General features: G+C 46.5%; 1 protein-coding gene across 1 annotated transcript in view; it reads right to left on the minus strand.

Moving 5' to 3' along the window:
- Positions 1-19,006, minus strand: part of DIP2C (DIP2 disco-interacting protein 2 homolog C (Drosophila)) — a 114,409-nt gene that overhangs the window by 17,886 nt on the left and 77,517 nt on the right. Inside the window, exons 29-32 of the mRNA XM_012664942.1 lie at positions 17,735-17,865; positions 15,737-15,905; positions 13,569-13,739; positions 1,414-1,475 (exon numbers count right to left, since the gene is read on the minus strand). Coding sequence (XP_012520396.1) covers positions 1,414-1,475; positions 13,569-13,739; positions 15,737-15,905; positions 17,735-17,865 — 533 coding nt within the window. The remainder of the gene's footprint in view (positions 1-1,413; positions 1,476-13,568; positions 13,740-15,736; positions 15,906-17,734; positions 17,866-19,006) is intronic.

Here is a 19,006-nt window from a genome sequence, read left to right on the forward strand (position 1 = left end):
TTACGCAGGTATTCTCTGATGACCTAGTTTTCACCTCTTGAGAAAGTTACACAATTATAAGATTATTTTCCAAATAATTTTTATAGAGAGTAGATTTGCTTTAAAGTCCAGCAGTTATTATTTAGAAAATTGTATGCCCCTGGGACAAGTTATTTAATCTCTATAAAACTACGTTCCTGACTTTTGACAGCGTTCCCGACTGAACTTCGCTACCTGGTGCTGGTGATCTCGGCTCCTTCTCTGGCCCTCAGCCACCTTGCGAGGGGCTTCCGTGATTTTTGGACCATGTAACATGCAGTCCTTCAAATAGGAGGCTCTGACACAGGCTGCAGGCACCAGGCGGCCACCGCGGGCGGGACAGGGCCGGGTGCAGGGTGGTCTCAGCCCTGGCACTGCTGCCGTCCTGGGCACTGCAGGGAGCTGGGCAGCGTCCCTGTCCCCGCCCAGGTCACGTCAATCACAAACGCTCCAGACACGACCAGGTGTCCACTAGGCCACGAGCGCCCTGCCAAGAACCTGGTTAGACCGAGGACCCTCCTCAGCCTCCTCACCCGGCCCGGCACGTTCACACGTGAGAGCTGGCGGCTCCTGTCGTCGGAGCGCACATCACACGCAGTCAGGCCAGGTTTCCTCTGCGTCTCCCACCTACTCGCCACGTGACTACCTCACACCACTTCTCCACGAGTTACGTGGTGTAACGACCCAGTATCGGGAGGTGAGAAAATGCAGTTGGTAGCGCAGTGACTGGCACAGAGCAGCACATTCACTGAGCAGCTGCTGATCATCGAGGACGGCAGGCCCTGCAGAACAGGGCGCGCATCACGCAAGCAACAAGGATGGGCATCTCCACGACCACCAGACAGAAAACGATCAATTTCCACGGGAGGGTCCGCAGCAAATACATGGGAGTCTTTCTTCCCCGCAGGGCGTTTTAATAGTCCTCCTTGCTGGGGCCGAAATTCCTCTAAACGTCTTTCCATCCTTCTGACCACCTGCCCATCCTGAGCCGTCCTCGCTCACACACGCTCACCAGCAACACCCCGGTCACTCGTGCTCAGGGCCGCTGAGGAAGTCGCACAGAAAAGGGAACCTGACTTCTGTTTTAGCTTTTCGTGGACATGGCCTCACAAAAAATTTCAGTTCATGTAAAATGTGGGAAGATGGCGCCTGACTAAAACGGCCAAGGGAAAGAACCAAGAGGCTGCTGCTGGCGCAGCTCTCGCCACTCTCCCGCTACCGTGCAACATAGTTTTCACATGCAAAATTCAAGCCAACTCGCCCAACTCTACTGCTTTATTCGTAGATAATTACACTTCAAGCAAATAAACACTGTGGACCTTCCTCCTCCTAGATGGGGACCTGTGTGCTACGCAACCGAAAGAAAAAAAGGAAAAACCCGCAGGCGTACCGTACCTGTCGTGCCTCAGCGCTCTCATGTCCACATAGACGGTGGTCGGGTCAGGTCCCGAGGTCCCCTGAAAGCAACGACACAGTGTGGTTAACTCAAGTCTGTGTGGAGGGAAATTGGGCTCTGGCGTCCTACTAGCTAAGCAAGCGAGTCTCTGGTAAAATCTTCAACCGAAAAATAAAAATAAAAGCACTAAAACCACACCATCCAAGTTATCTCTCACTTCCAGTTTGATAATCTAAATTCCCAAAGGAACACCTTATTAGGATAACATTGGACTTTCCCACAGCTCGACAACCACACACATGTAAAAAAATAAGAGACATGCCACACATTTTGCCAAATAATAAGCCGGAAGTGCCGAGAGAAAATGGTTAGCTGGCAAAAGCAGGTTGCCAGGGATGTGACGCGTCATTTGCGGAGTTTCCACCACATGCACCCACCTTTAGGATAAAAGGTGTGTTTTCAGAGCTTGTGGCACCGAGGCAGCACAAGGCAGGAACTGCCACAGGGTAGGGAGGGAGAGGTGAGCAAGAGCCGCCATGTTCCTTCCAGTCCTGCGCTCTGGCCTCAGGTGGCCACGGCAGAGGTGCGTCGGGGAGGGAGACACCTGCCACCGTCTGCTCAGCAGGACCTTGCGGTCTGAGCTACTGGACTGTTAAATAAACAGCATGGGAGGCCAGAAATCTCACCTTGGTGCCATAACTCACTTCCAAGATCATGCGGGACTGACTTAAATCACCTCTGATCAGTGATCCAAGAGCAACATCATGACGGCTACGTTACAAACTGAAATTTTACACACATTTCTTGAGAAGGCAACACAATACCTTGGCTAGGAAAAGACTGAACCTACAACTAATGTGCCAAAAAATAAATAGTCCTTCAGAATTTATTTGAAGAACTACATTAACATTCTTCGAGAGAGAATCCCGATTTTGTGCTAAAGACACAGTTTCTTATATTGTTGAAATATAAGGAAAAAACAAAGACAACTTTGTTAAAACATACTATACTATTCAGTCATCCTGGGCACTGGCCTCTTGCCCCCGAGACAGAGGAAAAGAGCAGCACATGCAGCAGCCTGCAGGTGGAAGCTTCCAGGGACAGCACAGCAGCAAGAGCGTCCCTTCTACCCACGGCTACTCCGTGAAGCCGTGTCACAGACCAGCGCTGAGTGGAGAACAGGTGTGATGCGGAGTGAGGCATGTACCCAGAGGTGGTCAGTTAAAAAACAAACAAGCAAATCAGAAAACAGGTGGAAAATGAAGTAAAACGGAGATGACCCCAAAGTGGCAAAGAAACCACTGACCGTGCACAATGAAAACACAGCGTCTGTGGAGCGTCTAGAGATACCCGCGCACTGACATCACCAGCCGTCAGCACCCTGGACCGCAGGGTCCCCAGACCCCAGGTCAGTCTCTGCACTCAACTTCTAGTCTGTCCCACCGCGTGGCGGGATGGGGCGCAGGGGAGGGGCGGGCGGGAAGGTCCCCTACCTGCTCGGCCAGTGTCCACAGCCTGTGGGGCTACAGCAGCAGGAGGGTGGGGACAAGAAAGGGAGGACACCACAGTGACAGAGACCAAGAGTGAGTGACACGCACAGACACACCACCCGACGGGTAAAATGGGATGGGGGAGGGAGATGCACAAAGCGGGAAACAAAGTAAAAAGAAGATCAAAAGCAATGTCAAATATGGAAACCGTTAAAATTAATCACTGTACCGTTAAAGGCTAAAAAAATGTTTTAAAGATGTCAACACATCCACAGAGCAACAGGAGAGAGAGCAAGAGACGACCACCCACGGAGACGGATCTGAGTGGTTTTTTAGTATGTAAGGTAAATGGTGCTGCCGGGTGTTTTAACTTCGTGGTGCTCTTTGAGTTTCTTTTCTTTCTGAGGGAAGTGGGAGTACAAGTCTCACTGGCTAAATCTAGTGACGGTTCTTTCACTGGAACAGTTCCAATGACAGACGCCCGTAGGCTTTTACATCTGAGATGGGGCGCCTAGCCCTGTCCAGCTGCACAGTTGGGTCAAGGAAGGGGATAAAAGTGCCTCTGAAGCCGAAAGAAACACCCGGCTCTGCCACGTCTGGCTCAGCAGCCCGAGGAGGGATTTCTGCCCCAGTGAGACCCCCGCACCACCTGCCACAGTGGCTGCTTCCTGGAGACACGGCCACGTCTGTTTTCTCCTCTTCCTTGTCTTCCACAGCCGTGACACCTGCCTGGCGCCCGCGTTACGTTGTCTACAGCAGCACGGTGGGAAAACTCTGGAGAGTGACTTGGGCAACCCCCTCGGATAGGAGGTATTTTCCCTCAGGCCACTTAGGTGTCCTTCCCAAATACTCCCAGAAAAGGAGAAAAATAGATTTTTCACAGCACCTGGGCAGAGGCCCAGCTGTTCTCTGTGCAGATGGCGAGTGCAGCCCACACTCCCGACCACGGCAGTTACTGGGCAGATGCTGGACGTGGCAGCAGCCACAGAAAAGTTCTCAGCTGGTTTTCTTTGGGCTGAAATTTGGTAATAAACAAAGGCAGACTGAAAAACCACCACCGCTCAAAACAGAGCTGAGTCTATTTAAAAAAGCAATGATTCAAGATTTCAAAGAAAAATTACGATCCCATTTTTCTCTGTTACTTGGCCGTGGTAATTACGGCTACTGCTGTCTCTGAGCCAGTCTTTAGGAGAGAGGCAAGGCACGAAGAAAGAAAATAGCGGTTAACAAAGGCGCACACTCTGGAGACGCTGGGCTCCTACTGAATGTCTCAGGCTGAATGACCTAATTCCCTTCCCTCAAGATTCTCCAAAACCTAAATATTAACCGGAACAAAAATAAGTCAATGTTCTCTCTAAATTATCCCAATTCACCAATTCTGTTATAATGGCTTACGGTCATATCTCACAAAAAAACACGTATGACCAGGACCTCATTTTCTAGCTTGTACCCGTGGTGGGCAGGAGCGGAGTAGGTCTGAGCACGGACACAGGACACACAGAGGAGACGGAAGTTAAAATACAAATGCTTCCGCACTTCAAAAACCCTGAGGTACAAAGTCTGAAGTTTCAAGATGCACCTTCAGGAGTGAGTATTTAACAAAATCTTCACATTGCCCAAGAACGCAGTCAGCATTCTCTTACATGGGGAGAGCCCATACGCACATACGCACATACGCACCACCGAGTGTTTACAGACCATCGGATAGTTGCAAAAAGGACCAGCAGGAAAACAGTTGGAGTTGTCTACTCCAAATAAAGCTTCTTCAGAAACAAAGTTAAAGCATTTTTTGAAATTTCAAGTTATGTTAATCAGAAGAGGATGGATTCAATTTAAAATCCAATTGTATAAAAAATGTTATACAGTTGGCCCTCTGCGTCCATGGGTCTTGCACCCATGGATTCAACCAACTGCGGATCAAAAAATTTGAAAAAAAAAAGTGTCTGTATTGAACATACACACACTTATTTTCCTTGTCCTTATGTTGAAGACAACTTTGAAAAGTCTTCTACTTTTTCTCCTTTTCTGGGAATATTTGGGAAAGATACTTCAGTGGCCTGAGGGAAAATACATTGCATCCCAAAAATACAGTATAACAACTATTTACGTGGTATCATAAGTAATTTAGAGATGATTTAAAGTATATGCGCAGGTTACACTCGGACACCGCGCCACTCTGTATCAGAGACTTGGGTGTCCTCGGACGGTGGCGTCCATAGGGAGCCCCACATCCCACCCCCCACAGACACCGGGATAACCGCACCTACCAAAAAACCATTTTCTTATGATATAAAAGTATGTCAATTAGGCACTAAGTGCTTATTGAACAAACTATGTATATTTAAACTTCAGCTAAAGATATACAGACTCATGTCCCAAATATCAGCAAAGTCAAGACAGAACATAACTCTCAAGCCAAGTGGTTTCCCTGTTCAGCAATTCCCGTGTTGTAGCATCAGCACAACCTACAGAAACGTGCCACAGAATCTGAGTTCTTCTTTGTACCCCAAGTTCCAAAACAGTGTCTCTATTCACTGGAAAATGTGGGGGTTGCGGATACGTTCCAGGCTGGAGGACCCTCAATATTGTACTCTGAGTGGTCTTTTCGAAATGAGTAACTAACTGCGACATGTCCCTGCCCCAAACCCTACAACGATTTCCCACTGATCTTAGGGACAGGGCAGGTGCCCTTGCACAGCCCTCTCTGGTTCCAGCCACCCCCGGCCACCTCGTCTTCCCCAACCCTCTGTTTCCAGGGGCTTCGCCTCACACCTCCCCGGCTGTAACGATCTCCCCGTCCCTAACTCCTCTCTTGGAACTCAGCATACGCCAATGTTTTCTTAAAGCAGTTCTCCGGAGTCAGCCCCATGTTGCACCAGAGCATGTGTCCTTTGTATGATCTCTGGGTAAGGTCTGCCTCACCCTAGAGCAGAGCGGGCACAAGGACATGGTTGTGTCTGTCCGGTCCCGGGTTCTCTGTCTCCTTGGAGGCTCACACACAAGCATTTATATAAAGTGCACAGGGAAGTGACCACACACACGAGCCTCCTGATTTGGGTGGTTTGAACAGGACAAATCTCCTTTCTAGATGTAAAATCTCATTAGCATTCTGCTGTTAAAAGAACCTACGGTATTTCATTAACAAGGCAAGTGGGATGAGAGAAGACTAAGGCAGTGGTCTAAAGGAAGGGGATGAACTTTTTCAAAGATGCTCATTTATTGTGCTCTGTGCACCATCTGGGCCACAAGTCCCTTTGCCAACACAGCACCCGCCTGGCCTAGAGCACCACGGGCTTCTTCAACCCTCACGTGGCAGGAGGGACGCAAGCCCCAAGCAGCCTTCCTCAGCACCAAACCAAGTGGGTGACGTGGCTTTGGATTTGGTGCTGTAGGGGACAGGGAACTCATTTATTCTAGAATGGTCTGGATATTGGTCTTTTCACTAGTGTAGTCACAACTTTACCTTTTAACTTTTAACCATGGTTAGAAACCATAAAATTTAATGAATTCACCTTGACCTGTGGATTTAGCAAGACTATTGGGTCATCGTTTATAATGCTAGTAATGACCTAGAGAAGTTTCTTCCATGAAAAAGGCTATTTCACCCCTTCTTTTATGCATCTGATTGCTTTAAAGTGACCAAAATAGACAAAAGCTCTTGAAATCACCTGAGAAGCGAGAGAACCAACCATAACTCCTCCTGGTCACTGGGTATGAAGGGACTTTGCTGCTCTGACACATTCACACAACTGATAGACCACGCTTTTTTGGCACGTATTTAAACTTGAAAACTAGAGTAAATTAAACTTTGGATTGACCTGAAGGCAGGCTGAATAGGCGCACTGGTGTTTTGGTCTTGTGTTCTCACTATTTGAGAGTTAAAGAGAAAACTTTAATAGTTTCTCTATTTAAACCTTTTTGAAAAGTCACTTTCCTGCGTGGCTGAAAGCGGTGGTTCTCAGAGCGTGGTCCACAGACGTCTGGAGTCCCTTGGCCCCCTGGGACCCGAGAAACCAGTCACGTTCACAGGATTCCAAGGAGCCGACTGGTCTTTTTCACCGTGTTGTTCGAGCTGACCACGCAGAGGTGAGGCACCCGGGGGCAGAGCAAACAACAGCGTCTCTCGCGAACACTTTGGATGAAGCCATGAAAAGCGGTAACCGGATTAAATCTCGACTGCAGACGTCTTTCTGACATTCCACGTGATGAAAGGAGAAGCACTCGTGAAGCCCACGCTCATCTCCAGGAAAAGCGCACATGGGACTGAAGTGCAAGCTTGACTTGCGGCCTTTTTCGTGAAACTCCATTTTTACTTCAAAGAACAAGTGACAAATGACATTCAGACATGAGCATCTCACGAACACTTTCTTGAAAAGGAACAAAGTGAGCCTGTTACTTCAAAGGAAAATCAGGAAGTGTCATTCACCACATAAACAGAATTAAAAATGAAAATCTGAATATATTTAACACCACTGAACTGTACACTTAAAAATAGTTAAGATGGTAAGTTGTATTCTCTGTAAGTTGTATTCTTGGGGGAAAAGTAAATGAACTAAACACTCAGTTAAAAGACAGAAATTGTCAGACTGAATAAAAATGACTCAACTGTATGCTGTTTACGGGAAGCACTTTAGCTAGGAAGGTACTGACGTTTGCGAGTACATGCAAGGTCAGCGTTAGAAGACGGGTGTGGTTGCATCAATAGCAGACACGCTAGACCTAAAGCGTTGCCAGGGAAGAAGACGTATGTTTCATGATGTCGAAAGGTCGCTTCATCAAGAAGATGCATCCCTAGGATGGTGAGTTATTTTTTTGAAGTGCTGTTGGATTCAATTCGCTATTTTGTTGAGGATTTTTACATGTATGTTCATAAGGGGTGTTGGTCTGTGGCTGTTCTTGTTGTTGTGACCTTTCCTGGCTTCAGTATCAGAGCGATGACAGCTTTGTAGAATGAGGTAGGGAGGGTTCTCTCCTTCTCAATGTCAGGAAACAGTTTCCGTGGTACAGGTCCCAGTTCTTTGTAGGTCTGGTGGAATTTGGCTGGAAACCCATCTGGTCCCTGGCTTTTTTTTTTTTCCCTGGGGAAGTTTTTTTTTTATTAGTGATTCAATCTCACTACTCAATATTGGTCTGTTCAGGATTTCTATTTCTTCCTGACTCAAGCTTGGGAGGTTGGGGGTTTCTGAAAATTTATCCATTTCCTCCAGATTTTCTAGTCTGTGTGCGTGGAGGTGTTCACAATAGTCTTGGACGATCTTCTGTATTTCTATTTATCAGTTGTGATGTCTCTTTTTTCGTTACTGATTGAGCTTATTTGACTCCCCTTCTTTTCTTTCTTTGGTTAATCTAGCTAGTGGTCTGTTGATTTTGTTTGTCTTTTCAAAGAATTGACTTTTTGTTTCATTGATCCTTTGTATTGTTTTTTGGGTTTCAATTTTGTTTAGTTTTGCTCTGATTTTTGTTATTTCTTGTCTTGTGCTAACTTTAGGTTTGGTTTGTTCTTATTTTTCTAGTCCCCCAAGGTGTGACATTAGGTTGTTAATTTGTGATTTTTCTGTCTTTTGATGTAGGCACTTAGTGCTATGAACCCTTCTCTTAGCACTGCTTTTGTTGCACCTCAGATTTTGGTAGCTGGTGTTGCCTCTGTCATTCAATTCAAAACATTTTCTGATTTCCATCTTGATTTCATCATTGACCCAAAGATCTTTCAGGAGCAGGTTGTTTAACTTCCAGGTATTTGTGTAGTTAGCAGGGTTCCTCCTGGAACTGATTTCTAGTTTTATTCTACTGTGATCTGAGAAGATACATGGTATGATTTTGATTTTAAATTTGCTAAGACTTATTTGGTAACCTAACATATGGTCTACCTTCAGAAATGTTCCATGTGTTGATGAGAAGAATGTGTATTCTGCAGTTTCAGGGTAGAATGTTCTGTAAATATCTGTGAGATCCACCTGTTCTAGAGTCCCATTTAAGTCCAATGTTCCCCTGTTGGTTTTCTGCTTGGACCTATCTATTCTAGTTCTGCCAGTTGAGTTTTGAAGTCCTCCGTTATTATGTTGTTATTTCATTACTTAGGTCTCATAGTATTTGTCTTACAAATCTGGGAGCTCTGATATTGGGAGCATATATATTTAGGACTGTTATATCTTCTTGTTGAATTGACCACTTTATCATTGTATAATGACCATCTTTGTTTTCTCCCCACTGTAGTTGATTTAAAGTCTGTTTTATTGGATATAAGAATAGGTACTCCTGCTTGTTTTTGGTTTCCATTTTCATGGAATATTTTTTTCCATCCCTCTACCTTGAGTCTATGTGACTCTCTCTGAGTTAAATGAGTTTCTTGGAGACAGCAAATGATTGGGTTTTTTAAAAATCCATTCCATCAAGCAGTGTTTTAAGGGGAACATTTAGACCATTTACATTTAATGTTAATATTGATAAGCGAGGTACTGTTCTTGTCATGTTGTTACCTGTTTGCTTTGTGTTCTTCCTTGTGTTACTCTCTCATAGGAGCTGTTTTCACGCTGGTGCATATTGACCATATCTTTTGTGTGTTTAGAGCACTCTTGAGCATTTCCTGTAGGGCAGGTCTAGTGGTGACAAATTAGAATTTCTAGACAAATTAGAATTTCCCTTAGAATTTCTCCTTCATTTATGAAACTTAGTTTTGTAAGATACAAAATTCTTGGCTGACAGTTATTCTGTTTAAGATGACTGAAGACCGGCTCCCAGTCCCCTCTGGCTTGTAAGGTTTCTCCCAAGGAATCTACTGTTAATCTGATGGGTTTTCCTTTGTAAGTTACTTGATGCTTTTGTCTTGCAGCTTGTAGGATTCTGTCCTTCACTTTGACCTTGGCCAGGCTGATGACTATGTGACTTGGTGATGTCCTATTTACAAACACTTTTTAATAGCACTACGAGAAATTTATGTTAAAGCTATTTAAATACAGAAGTCATAATTTGATATTTCTAATGTCTACTTTTATCACAAATTCAACAAATTGACATTGTTTTAGTATCATTTTTACAGCTAAAGATTCTAGGAAATGTCATTCCTAAAAATAACAAATAGCTGATACTTCTAGATTTTGTTTTGCTTTTACTTCCTGGCTTTGTCAATTAGGAAAGTTCACTTAACTTCTCTGGGCCTTTATTTCTCTTATCTTAAAATGAAATGGCTAAACTTTGCTGTTAATGAGCACAGAAGATCGAACTAGATGTTATCTAAATCGAAGGGTCCACTGCATTTGTTAAGAATGTAAAAGTGGTATGTGTGTTTTTCTTTTTATTATGAATGTCTTTTTTCTTAAGGCATAGGCCCCAGACTCCCTGTTTGAGATGAAAATGCTGTTAGAAGCTTGAAGGATCAGTAAACCCTTGATTTTCATTTGCAAGGAGAAGAGTTGCCAATGATGATTTGGGCTCTTATTTGGTGAGGGTTCACACCATGGGGTTCATTTCAGAGAAAATAAATTAATGGCATGTATTAATACTTTTAACACAGGATGCTAGACTCTAATCAATATGTTTAATTTCTCTATTGTGAATCATATTTGCATGCATAAGACTGGCAGTTAAGGGAATCAAATTTCAGTGCTTCTGTGAAATTTATTCAACACCAGGAAGTGACCGTGACTATGTGAGATGTCACTGGATGCTGAGGAAGAGTCCTCAGTCGAGCTGTGTTCTCTCACACAGCTACTCACGGAGCAGAAGGGAAGAGACATTTGATGATTATAAAACACAGTAGGGCGTGTGAAGTGGGGGAGGAAGTGACACGGGAATTCAGAGGAAGGAAAGTATCTGTAGCTGGATCAGTAAGACTTCACAGAGGGAGCCTGGACAAGAGGGAAGCTTTGCTGTGTGAGGATGGCGGAAAGTCCATTTTGGGCAGAGGAGAGCGTGAGTCAAGGTGTTGGGAAGCAAAAGTGTGAAGACTACGTAAGAAAGTCGCTCTGTATGGAATTGTACAAAGGGGAGAGAGACGCTTGGGGACCAGAGTGCCGTCAGCGATGGCCACACTTGCAATGTAGAAACGACCCCCAATTTATCTCTGTGTACATGGAAATTTCATGTATCAGACTTGTTTGTTTTTTGAGACAGAGTCTCACACTCTGTCACCCTGGGTAGACCGCGGTGGTGTCATCACAGCTCACTGCAACCTCAAACTTCTGGGCTCAAGCATCCTCCTGCGTAGCTGGGACTACAGGCGTGATCCACCACGCCTGGCTCATTTTGCTATTTTTAGCAGAGATGGGATCTCACTCTTGCACAGACTAGTCTTGAACTCCTGAGTTCAAGCGATCTTCCCCCCTCCATCTCCCAGAGTGCTGGGATTACAGGCATGAGCCACCGCGCCTGGTTTATCAGATGTGTTTTAAAGAACACTTGTCAAGTGTCAAGTCAGCATGGGCAGAATCGCACATGAGGTCCCCGTAAGGATCCAACACCGTACGTCAGCACTGCTAAGGCCACGTTCAAGCTCTGCAGTAATAAAAGCTGATACGTCGCATCGCTCAGCCGTCCCTGGAGACCAGGCAACACTTCTGACGGAGATACCATTAGCTCTACAGACATCATCCCAAAAGCACACTATTCGTAAGCCCTGCGACACATGGCTAAGGTTCCGCTTCTTTTCTGGCAATGTTCTTTGCTTAGTTAGAATCTTGCAGAGAGAGAAGCTCTTCCCTTGTTCCGACTGGGCTCTCCCTACCAGGATGCTCAGGGTCAGACTGAAAGCTGCCAGCCACAGCAGACGACATGGTGGAGAAAACAATGCCGTCAAACACGACAAATTGAGGCTGAAAACAAATATTCCCACACGCATTGCTAATTCTGGTGCTTCACAGGAAAACTGTAAATTTTTCAATGCCTTTAAACGTTTAATTACAAAGTTTGGAACTCAGGGAATATCTTAGTTTTTTATGTGCTTGATTTTTTATATCATTCTTGACTCTGCCAACTTTCTTACTCTTATTTTTATTTTACCTTTTTTTATTTGTAGTGTATTATATCTTCTCCTACTTAATGCACTCCTTCCTTATAAACTACCTGAAAACATTTTGGATCCAGGTAGCTGGAAATAAATGCAAAACTGAATAAATTAAAGAGATAAATGTCTGTGCTCTATTCCTCCTATTTTACAGCCACTTTTGCATGGCGAGGAGCTGCGGAACCCCGATGCTTGTTGGAGTGAGCGAGTGCTCTGGGTCAGCGGGCTGAAATGGAATCCACTCTACTCTTCTCCCTTCACCACCCCCACCACCAATGTTTTAGGACAAAACACAGAAGAATAAACACCATGGTGGGCAGCGCCTATCCTCATGAGCTTGTTCTTGACTGGGAGTCCATTATATCAGCTACTGCTGAATTTACTTAAGAAGTGAACTTCTACCTTCCCCCTTTCTCTTAAAGAAACAGACAGCTAGAAACATTTACAGGGAGCAGGAAAGGTATACAGGGAAAGGAAATTTCAGTATTTAAGGAACTAGTTTGGCAAAATAAATCTAATTGTTCATATGACCTCTAAGAAAAGGGAATGAATTTCAATCCTAGGACAAGGTTTAACTGACTCTTGAGAAGAATTTGGTAGTTTATAATGTTTAAAAAATGGAGCTAATTCAAAGAGAAGGAAGATAGAAGCATGGAACACACCCACGTGAAAATCAAAAACACTCTTTGTAACTGTTTTTTCTGAAGTGATCTCCTCAGACTGGCTGCGTGGCAAGAGGGGGACCCCTTCCTCTCACACAGCGGCTACATCCATGCACTGGACAGGCAAGAGGAGAACAGACCTAGAGCCCCTGAGGCTCACCCCAATGGCAGCTTAATGCAACCCTTTTGGGGCTGGGAATGGAAGGGACGGTGCATGGGCGGGGGGCAGGGGGATGACGCACACCAAGCGTTCACCTTCCCAGCACCTGCTGGGAGAACAGTTTTGTTTCTCTCAGAATGTTCCAGGAGCATGCCCCCAGCCCTGCCCTGGGTGGACTAGCTCTGGGCAGAGCTGCAGGAAGCGATCGATCGTGGGGAGGGCTTCCCCACAGCCCCCACCTCCCTGCCTCTGGGCAGCCCTAACCCAGCATAGGCATCCCCACGGATTGGCGTGTTTTACGTTAAGGGTTCAGAATAGAAAAAAAAACTATTTTCCAGCCACAGTTAATGCAAGGCCATCTTGCTAGAGCGGCCTCACTCATACCTATTTCATAGAAATGTACTTTGCTGTTTCTACGTTGCTGTCACAGCAGAAAATTCCAGAACCTGCTTCATGTAATGACATTCCCTACGTCAACTGTCTGCATACATGAGACTAATGACTTCAAGGGACAGGATTTCTTGAGACATACATCTAGTGTCCAATCTTTAAGAAGTCGGACAGCAGGGGTGTGGCAAACTGCTACTCCTGCTGCAGAAGTTACAACACTCTGGGACAGAGTCCGTGCAGGATGAATGCAACTTATGAATAATGGATACACAGGCAGACTGTAATTTAAAAAAAAGAAACAAATGCGCACCCACCACATGCATATGGGTAAAAGATACTCTTCCAGATGTAGCTAAGCGCCAGCCAAGGAGACTATGCTGAGCAAGTCTGTGCTGTGCCCCGCCATTCGAGGGACCCTTCCGACTCCAGCCCTATCGACACCAGTGGGACGCACCTGCAAGCAGATGGCCAGGTTCACTCTGCAGCCAAACGAGGTGCTGACGGCCCGCGGGTGGAGGCCCAGGTCTTTGAACAGCTTCGAGAACGACTGAGTGAGCGCGATCCGAGGCCGTTCCTCCGCCACCACCACGCAGGTTCTCACTCGGGACAAGTCCAGTCCTCGTGCCTGGAAATAACGACAGCGACACTGAGTCGGCCTTCAGCGCGCCAGGCTCTACGCGACCCAGAGATGCCTCTGGTCTGAACCCCACATACACGTCGGAGGGCTCAGCACGGCTATTCACGTCCAGGGCTCCCCCAGCCCTGTCATTCATTGAACCTCTCCGGGATGCTGATGAAAACCCACACAGATGCTCAGATTGCTGGGAACGCCATTATAAATAGTTTAAACAATAGCAACAAGCACCAGCAAGAACCACGAGGAGGAAAAGGAAAACAAGGAAAACAACATCCTCGATAAGATAATTAAAGGACGGGGTTTGGGAAAGGAGAAGCCTTTGATGGATTCCTACAAGCTCGGATGTGCAAGAACACAAACAATTCCTGCATTTTAAAATAAGTAAAACTGAAATTCTTAGACAACTTCATAAAAACAGCTCTCCCAAAGATCACAGGTAAGTTCTCATCACTAAGCATCTCACTCTCTGCACCGAGTTCGGTCAGCTGGGCAAGAGCAGGACTCCCACGAGAGGGAATTCAAAGGCTCGAGCACAGCTCTCAGTGGCAAAGCCGGAACTTCGGGGCCAGGCTGGGGAGAGGAGTCAGCCACAGGAATTGCATTTGAACGTAAAGGAGAGTAAAACCAGAGCTGCTAAGAGGGCAGCCACCAAAACCCGCATCGTTCAGCCCTTCAAGCATTTTCAAGGTGGTTCAGCACGTAGGTAACTGACCAGGGTCCTAAACGAGGAGGAGACTCGGTTCAAGGTAACGTTGACGTTAAGTATGTAAATATGATCGTACGTACACAGGACTGGAGTCTCGGTGATACAAATTATGTGTTTACACCTGTGTCTATCTGACAGGTGATGCAGCACATGGTTCTGACAGTGGGTCTGAAGCCAGAGATGCCAAATTTGTCTCTGAGTTTATTACACCGAAGGACGCGGAAAGCTCGTTCGATTTCCCTGTGAGTTAGGTTCCCTCATCATTAAAATGGGGGCGATAACAGTTCCTATTTCTGAGAGCTGTTTTAGAGCTTAGAGGAGCACACAACGTGCTTAGTAATCCCTGAATTATGCTATTATTAATACTTTGGTGACGTATATATGTACTAACAGGGAAAGTTCATGACAACGTACTTGATCATTTTCTTCTATATAGGTGTTATGAGTAATAACTATGTTTTATAATTTTATTCATATGTCAATAACTTAATAATTGCACCTTTATGTAGCTTAATATCAAAGTTATCTTGCATTTTGTTTTCCTGTGCAAGCTTAATGCACTGAGAAAACAGAATGCAGGCGTGATAAATGTACGCTTTGCTGTTTATATGTGTGCAGATAACATGTGTGCACATATCACACAAACAATATAGCCTGTATATATGCAGAGACACATACATATCTGGACATACAGTGAACAGTAGGTTCAAATATAATCCAAACGGGTCACGTGATCATTCCCTCCTACTTACTTGGAACTAGGGATTATTTAATTTACCATGAAAATACGCTGCCAAAACGTCCTCCGTTTCAATGGAGGGAAATACTATTACTTTTACGTGATAAGTAAGAAATTATAAGAAACAGGACACAGCACTGTTTGGTTGGCTGCAAAACGAACTTTGGTTGGGACCCTACACGTCAGGGTCTTCACGGAAAACAAAAGTGAGCGGCTACATGAAAACCTCCTTAAACACCAACGTCAGACACAGCTAATTTCCCTGGAGAACTCAACTGACCAAACAAATAAAAACAAACTTAGGATCTTTCAAGTCGACCTAGTGGGATGGAAGACGTTGATAAAACACTTTACACTTTGGCTCATTAGCGTCGTGGCTGTGGGGAAATAGTCACGTCAGAAAATGTTTTCACATGAAAACAACCTATAAGCTTCGGGTGACAGCAGATCATACCTGGCTTTTTTGGAGGATTGTACGACCATCACCAACTCGGTGAACGGGAGTCCCCCGCGGACTCGTGGCCAGGGCGGGGCGCTTACCTTGAGCGACTCCGTCTGCGAGCCCAGCCCCTTGGTGCAGAGTTCCATCACCGAGTAGGAGCAGAACGTGTCCCGGACCTTGTACTGACTCACGGCGAGAAGCCACAAGGCGGGGTTGGTTTCCAGCTCTGAGGGCGGGATCAGAATGGACTGGTGCCCCGAGTACACGCTGCGGAGACAGAGGAGGCTGTCAGGGCGGGGCGGGCGCCAACCTGCGCAGCGGGAAGGCTCGCGACAGCCGGCCGGAAGACAGGGCAGTAAACCAGCTCCGCAAGATAGAACCGTGTTTGTGAAGACACTCTGACAAGCACATGAGCGCCGCAGCAATTACCACACAGGGTCACTGCCGTGGTCAGCACGTGTTTAAAACCGCCGAGTGCTGTGACACTCGCGGGATTCTCTCAAAGCTGCTACGTTAACAAACCGGATCCTCGTTCACAGCAGAAAACACAGGGATCGAATTTTGGTAGAAATGTCTGGAAGTTCAGAGCAGGGGATGGAAAACCACAGATGCCGCCTGTTTTTACAGACAAGGTTCCGTTGGGACAGGGGACCACGCGTGGGTAAGCGTGGCCTCCAGCAGCTTTGAGCTGACAGAGACCGCAGGGCCCAGACGTGTCCCCGACGCCCACTGAGGGGGACGTGGGCCGCGCTGCTCAGACACGGGCTTCCAGCGTAAGGAGAAGAGAACTATGACGATGAGAGTTAGTCACGCAGTATTTTTAAGTTCAGATTTTTACTTTAAAATCATCTGAAGAAATCAACAAACAGAAGATTATAATCATTCTTTTATTTTACCTTTGTATTATTGGAGAGCACATTTAGGGAGACGAAGAAAAACAACAGATTACACATTTTAATTCATTAAGGTTAAGTGTGGACTTGGAATGAAGTATTTGTTAAAAACTATATTTTTTATAGCTTTAATATTTTTGGTTTACTACTAGGAATGAGCATTAATAGATGTCATACGTTATAATAGAATATCCAAAATAAATCACCTTCTAAGATTTAAATAAAAGGGATGTTCTAGCTACACAAAATTTCACTGGTAAAGTAGCACATTAGGCCTCGCTAACTACTAATCCCAGTTCTTGTATGTGGCCAATCTCAAAATTTTCAAAACTGCTTAAAAGAGAATCCCACTAGTTAAAAAAAATATGTAAGGAAATTAAGTTTGTGAACAAAATCTACTTCAAATAGGACTCTTGGTATGAAAACGATTTTTCAGGGAACGTAACAAAGGGCGTTTTGGAACCAGTTTCCATTTCTGTCTTTATTCCTATATCCCAAAGTTTCACTTATTTTTCCTAAAAGGGAATACAGACGACCCTCTGTACCTGCAGGTTCCCCATCCATGGCTTTAATCAAGCACAGAGCAAAAACATACGGGGAAACGATTGCGCCTGTACCGAACATGGATGGGTGTTTTTGTTATTACTCAATAAAAACACAGTACGGTAACTGTCTACACACAGCACTTGTGCTGTGTGAGCCGTCACGAGTAACCAGAGAGGATCCAAAGCGCATCAGGAACTCGAGTTCCTGGACCGCAACGTCTGAGGGAGGCCCCGGAGCCCACCCCAGGCCCGAGAAGGCTCCGCGGCAGCTGACAGCCGGCGCGAAGTCTGGAAGACGCGGGACCTGAATGACCACCGAATGACCACCGACCGAGGCAGACTCCAGGCTGGCGTGACCACTGGGAACCGAGGCACAGAGCCTGGCCCACGGCCAGGAGTCTACGGGGAGAGTGAGGGGCCGCAGCTTTGAGAACAAGGCAACTGCCCCCGTAGGTTCCCTCGAACCACATCGAGATCTGCGAAGCAGGGACACACCACAGGCGTGTCCCCAAGAGCTGGTCCGTCAGGAGAGGCTCGGGGACAGGTCCTGCGTCCTGCAGGCCAGGCTGCGCTGGGGGCTGCCCAGCAGGGCCAAAGGTCTAGAAAGGAGAGAGTATGATTTCTTTTTTTAGAAAAAGGTACTGAAGAGGAATCTCACCTGCAGAGGCACCAGAGGACAAATCCGAGTCCACAGTAGGGGTCCAGACAGATGGCCACTTCTCTAGAGGGGTAAAGTTCACACTGCAGCTTAATGGATCGGCAGAAGGCACTGGTGGCTGCGTGAGACATCTGCGAGGCGACAGGGACACGTTAAGTGCATGGGACGGGACACTCAGAGACACATGCAAGGTGACAAGGACATGTTAAGTGAGACCTGACACTAATCGCCCAAAGACACTGTCAAGACCAGGACGACAGGCCCAGCCCGGGCCACGTGACGTCAGGGAGGGCAGGCTGCTGTTCTCACTGGCGTCCCCATTCCCAACAAGTAAACCACGCTCAAATCTCGCGGTCCTCCAGGACCTGGTAACTCCGGTGACCGAGACGATGACGTCCAGGATTTGCACAGCAGGTCATACATAAAGGGGTCCTCGTGTGACCCCCAAAGCAGCCCATAAGGTAGGTGGAGACACCACGGTTCATTCCCTCCTCGGAGGAGACCAGGCCCCATTCCCGGGGCGTCTCCAGGGCGTGACCCAGCAAAGACGCTGGACAAACCACTCCATCTAAGAGAGCAGGAAACGGAGGCTCAGAGAAGTGAGAGCATTTGCTGAAGGTCACGTAAGCCGCAGTGGAGTTAGAGGCCTGCCTCTCACACCAAGCCGACGCCCCTTCCACCACGACCACCCACAGAGAGACGCAGCCGGAGTCCCACACGCTCCGCCATGGAAGCCGCAGAGAGGAGCCCCCGCCCTCCCCTCCCAGGCCCACCACGGCCAGGACGAAACATGAATTACTTCCAAATACCGTAAGATATATTTAATAAAATCAGTTTTCTCACGGAAGGTTCCTAGCCAAACAAACCTAAGAGGGAACAGGAAACAGACGTTCTGTGGTTCCCATCATGGAGAAAATACTTTGCTGGACAAGCTCGTCTCTCCCAACTTCTGAGGCAGGTTACTGAACACTCGGTGACATTTTTGTCCGAAAGCTGACAGTAAATGGAAATCTCTTTCTGGGAAAAATGGTCACCTCCGCGACCTGCGAGTCCACAGCGGGACACACCCGCCCGGACGGTCTCAGCTCCGCTCCGTGCTTCTCCACAAGCTCCGCACACGGGATTTTCACCGACTGACGTCACATGTCACTTTGGGTGTTCGTGACACAAATCAAATAGTCAAAAGATCAAGAAAAACTTCTGTACGTTTGAGAGGAAGGAAGTCTAGCTGCTCATCTCTCTGGGTCTTCCAGGGTGTGTAACTTAGATTAA

The sequence above is a fragment of the Propithecus coquereli genome, unplaced genomic scaffold (assembly GCF_000956105.1).
Source record: "Propithecus coquereli isolate 6110/MARCELLA unplaced genomic scaffold, Pcoq_1.0 Scaffold94, whole genome shotgun sequence".
In the NCBI taxonomy this organism is placed as follows: domain Eukaryota; kingdom Metazoa; phylum Chordata; class Mammalia; order Primates; family Indriidae; genus Propithecus; species Propithecus coquereli.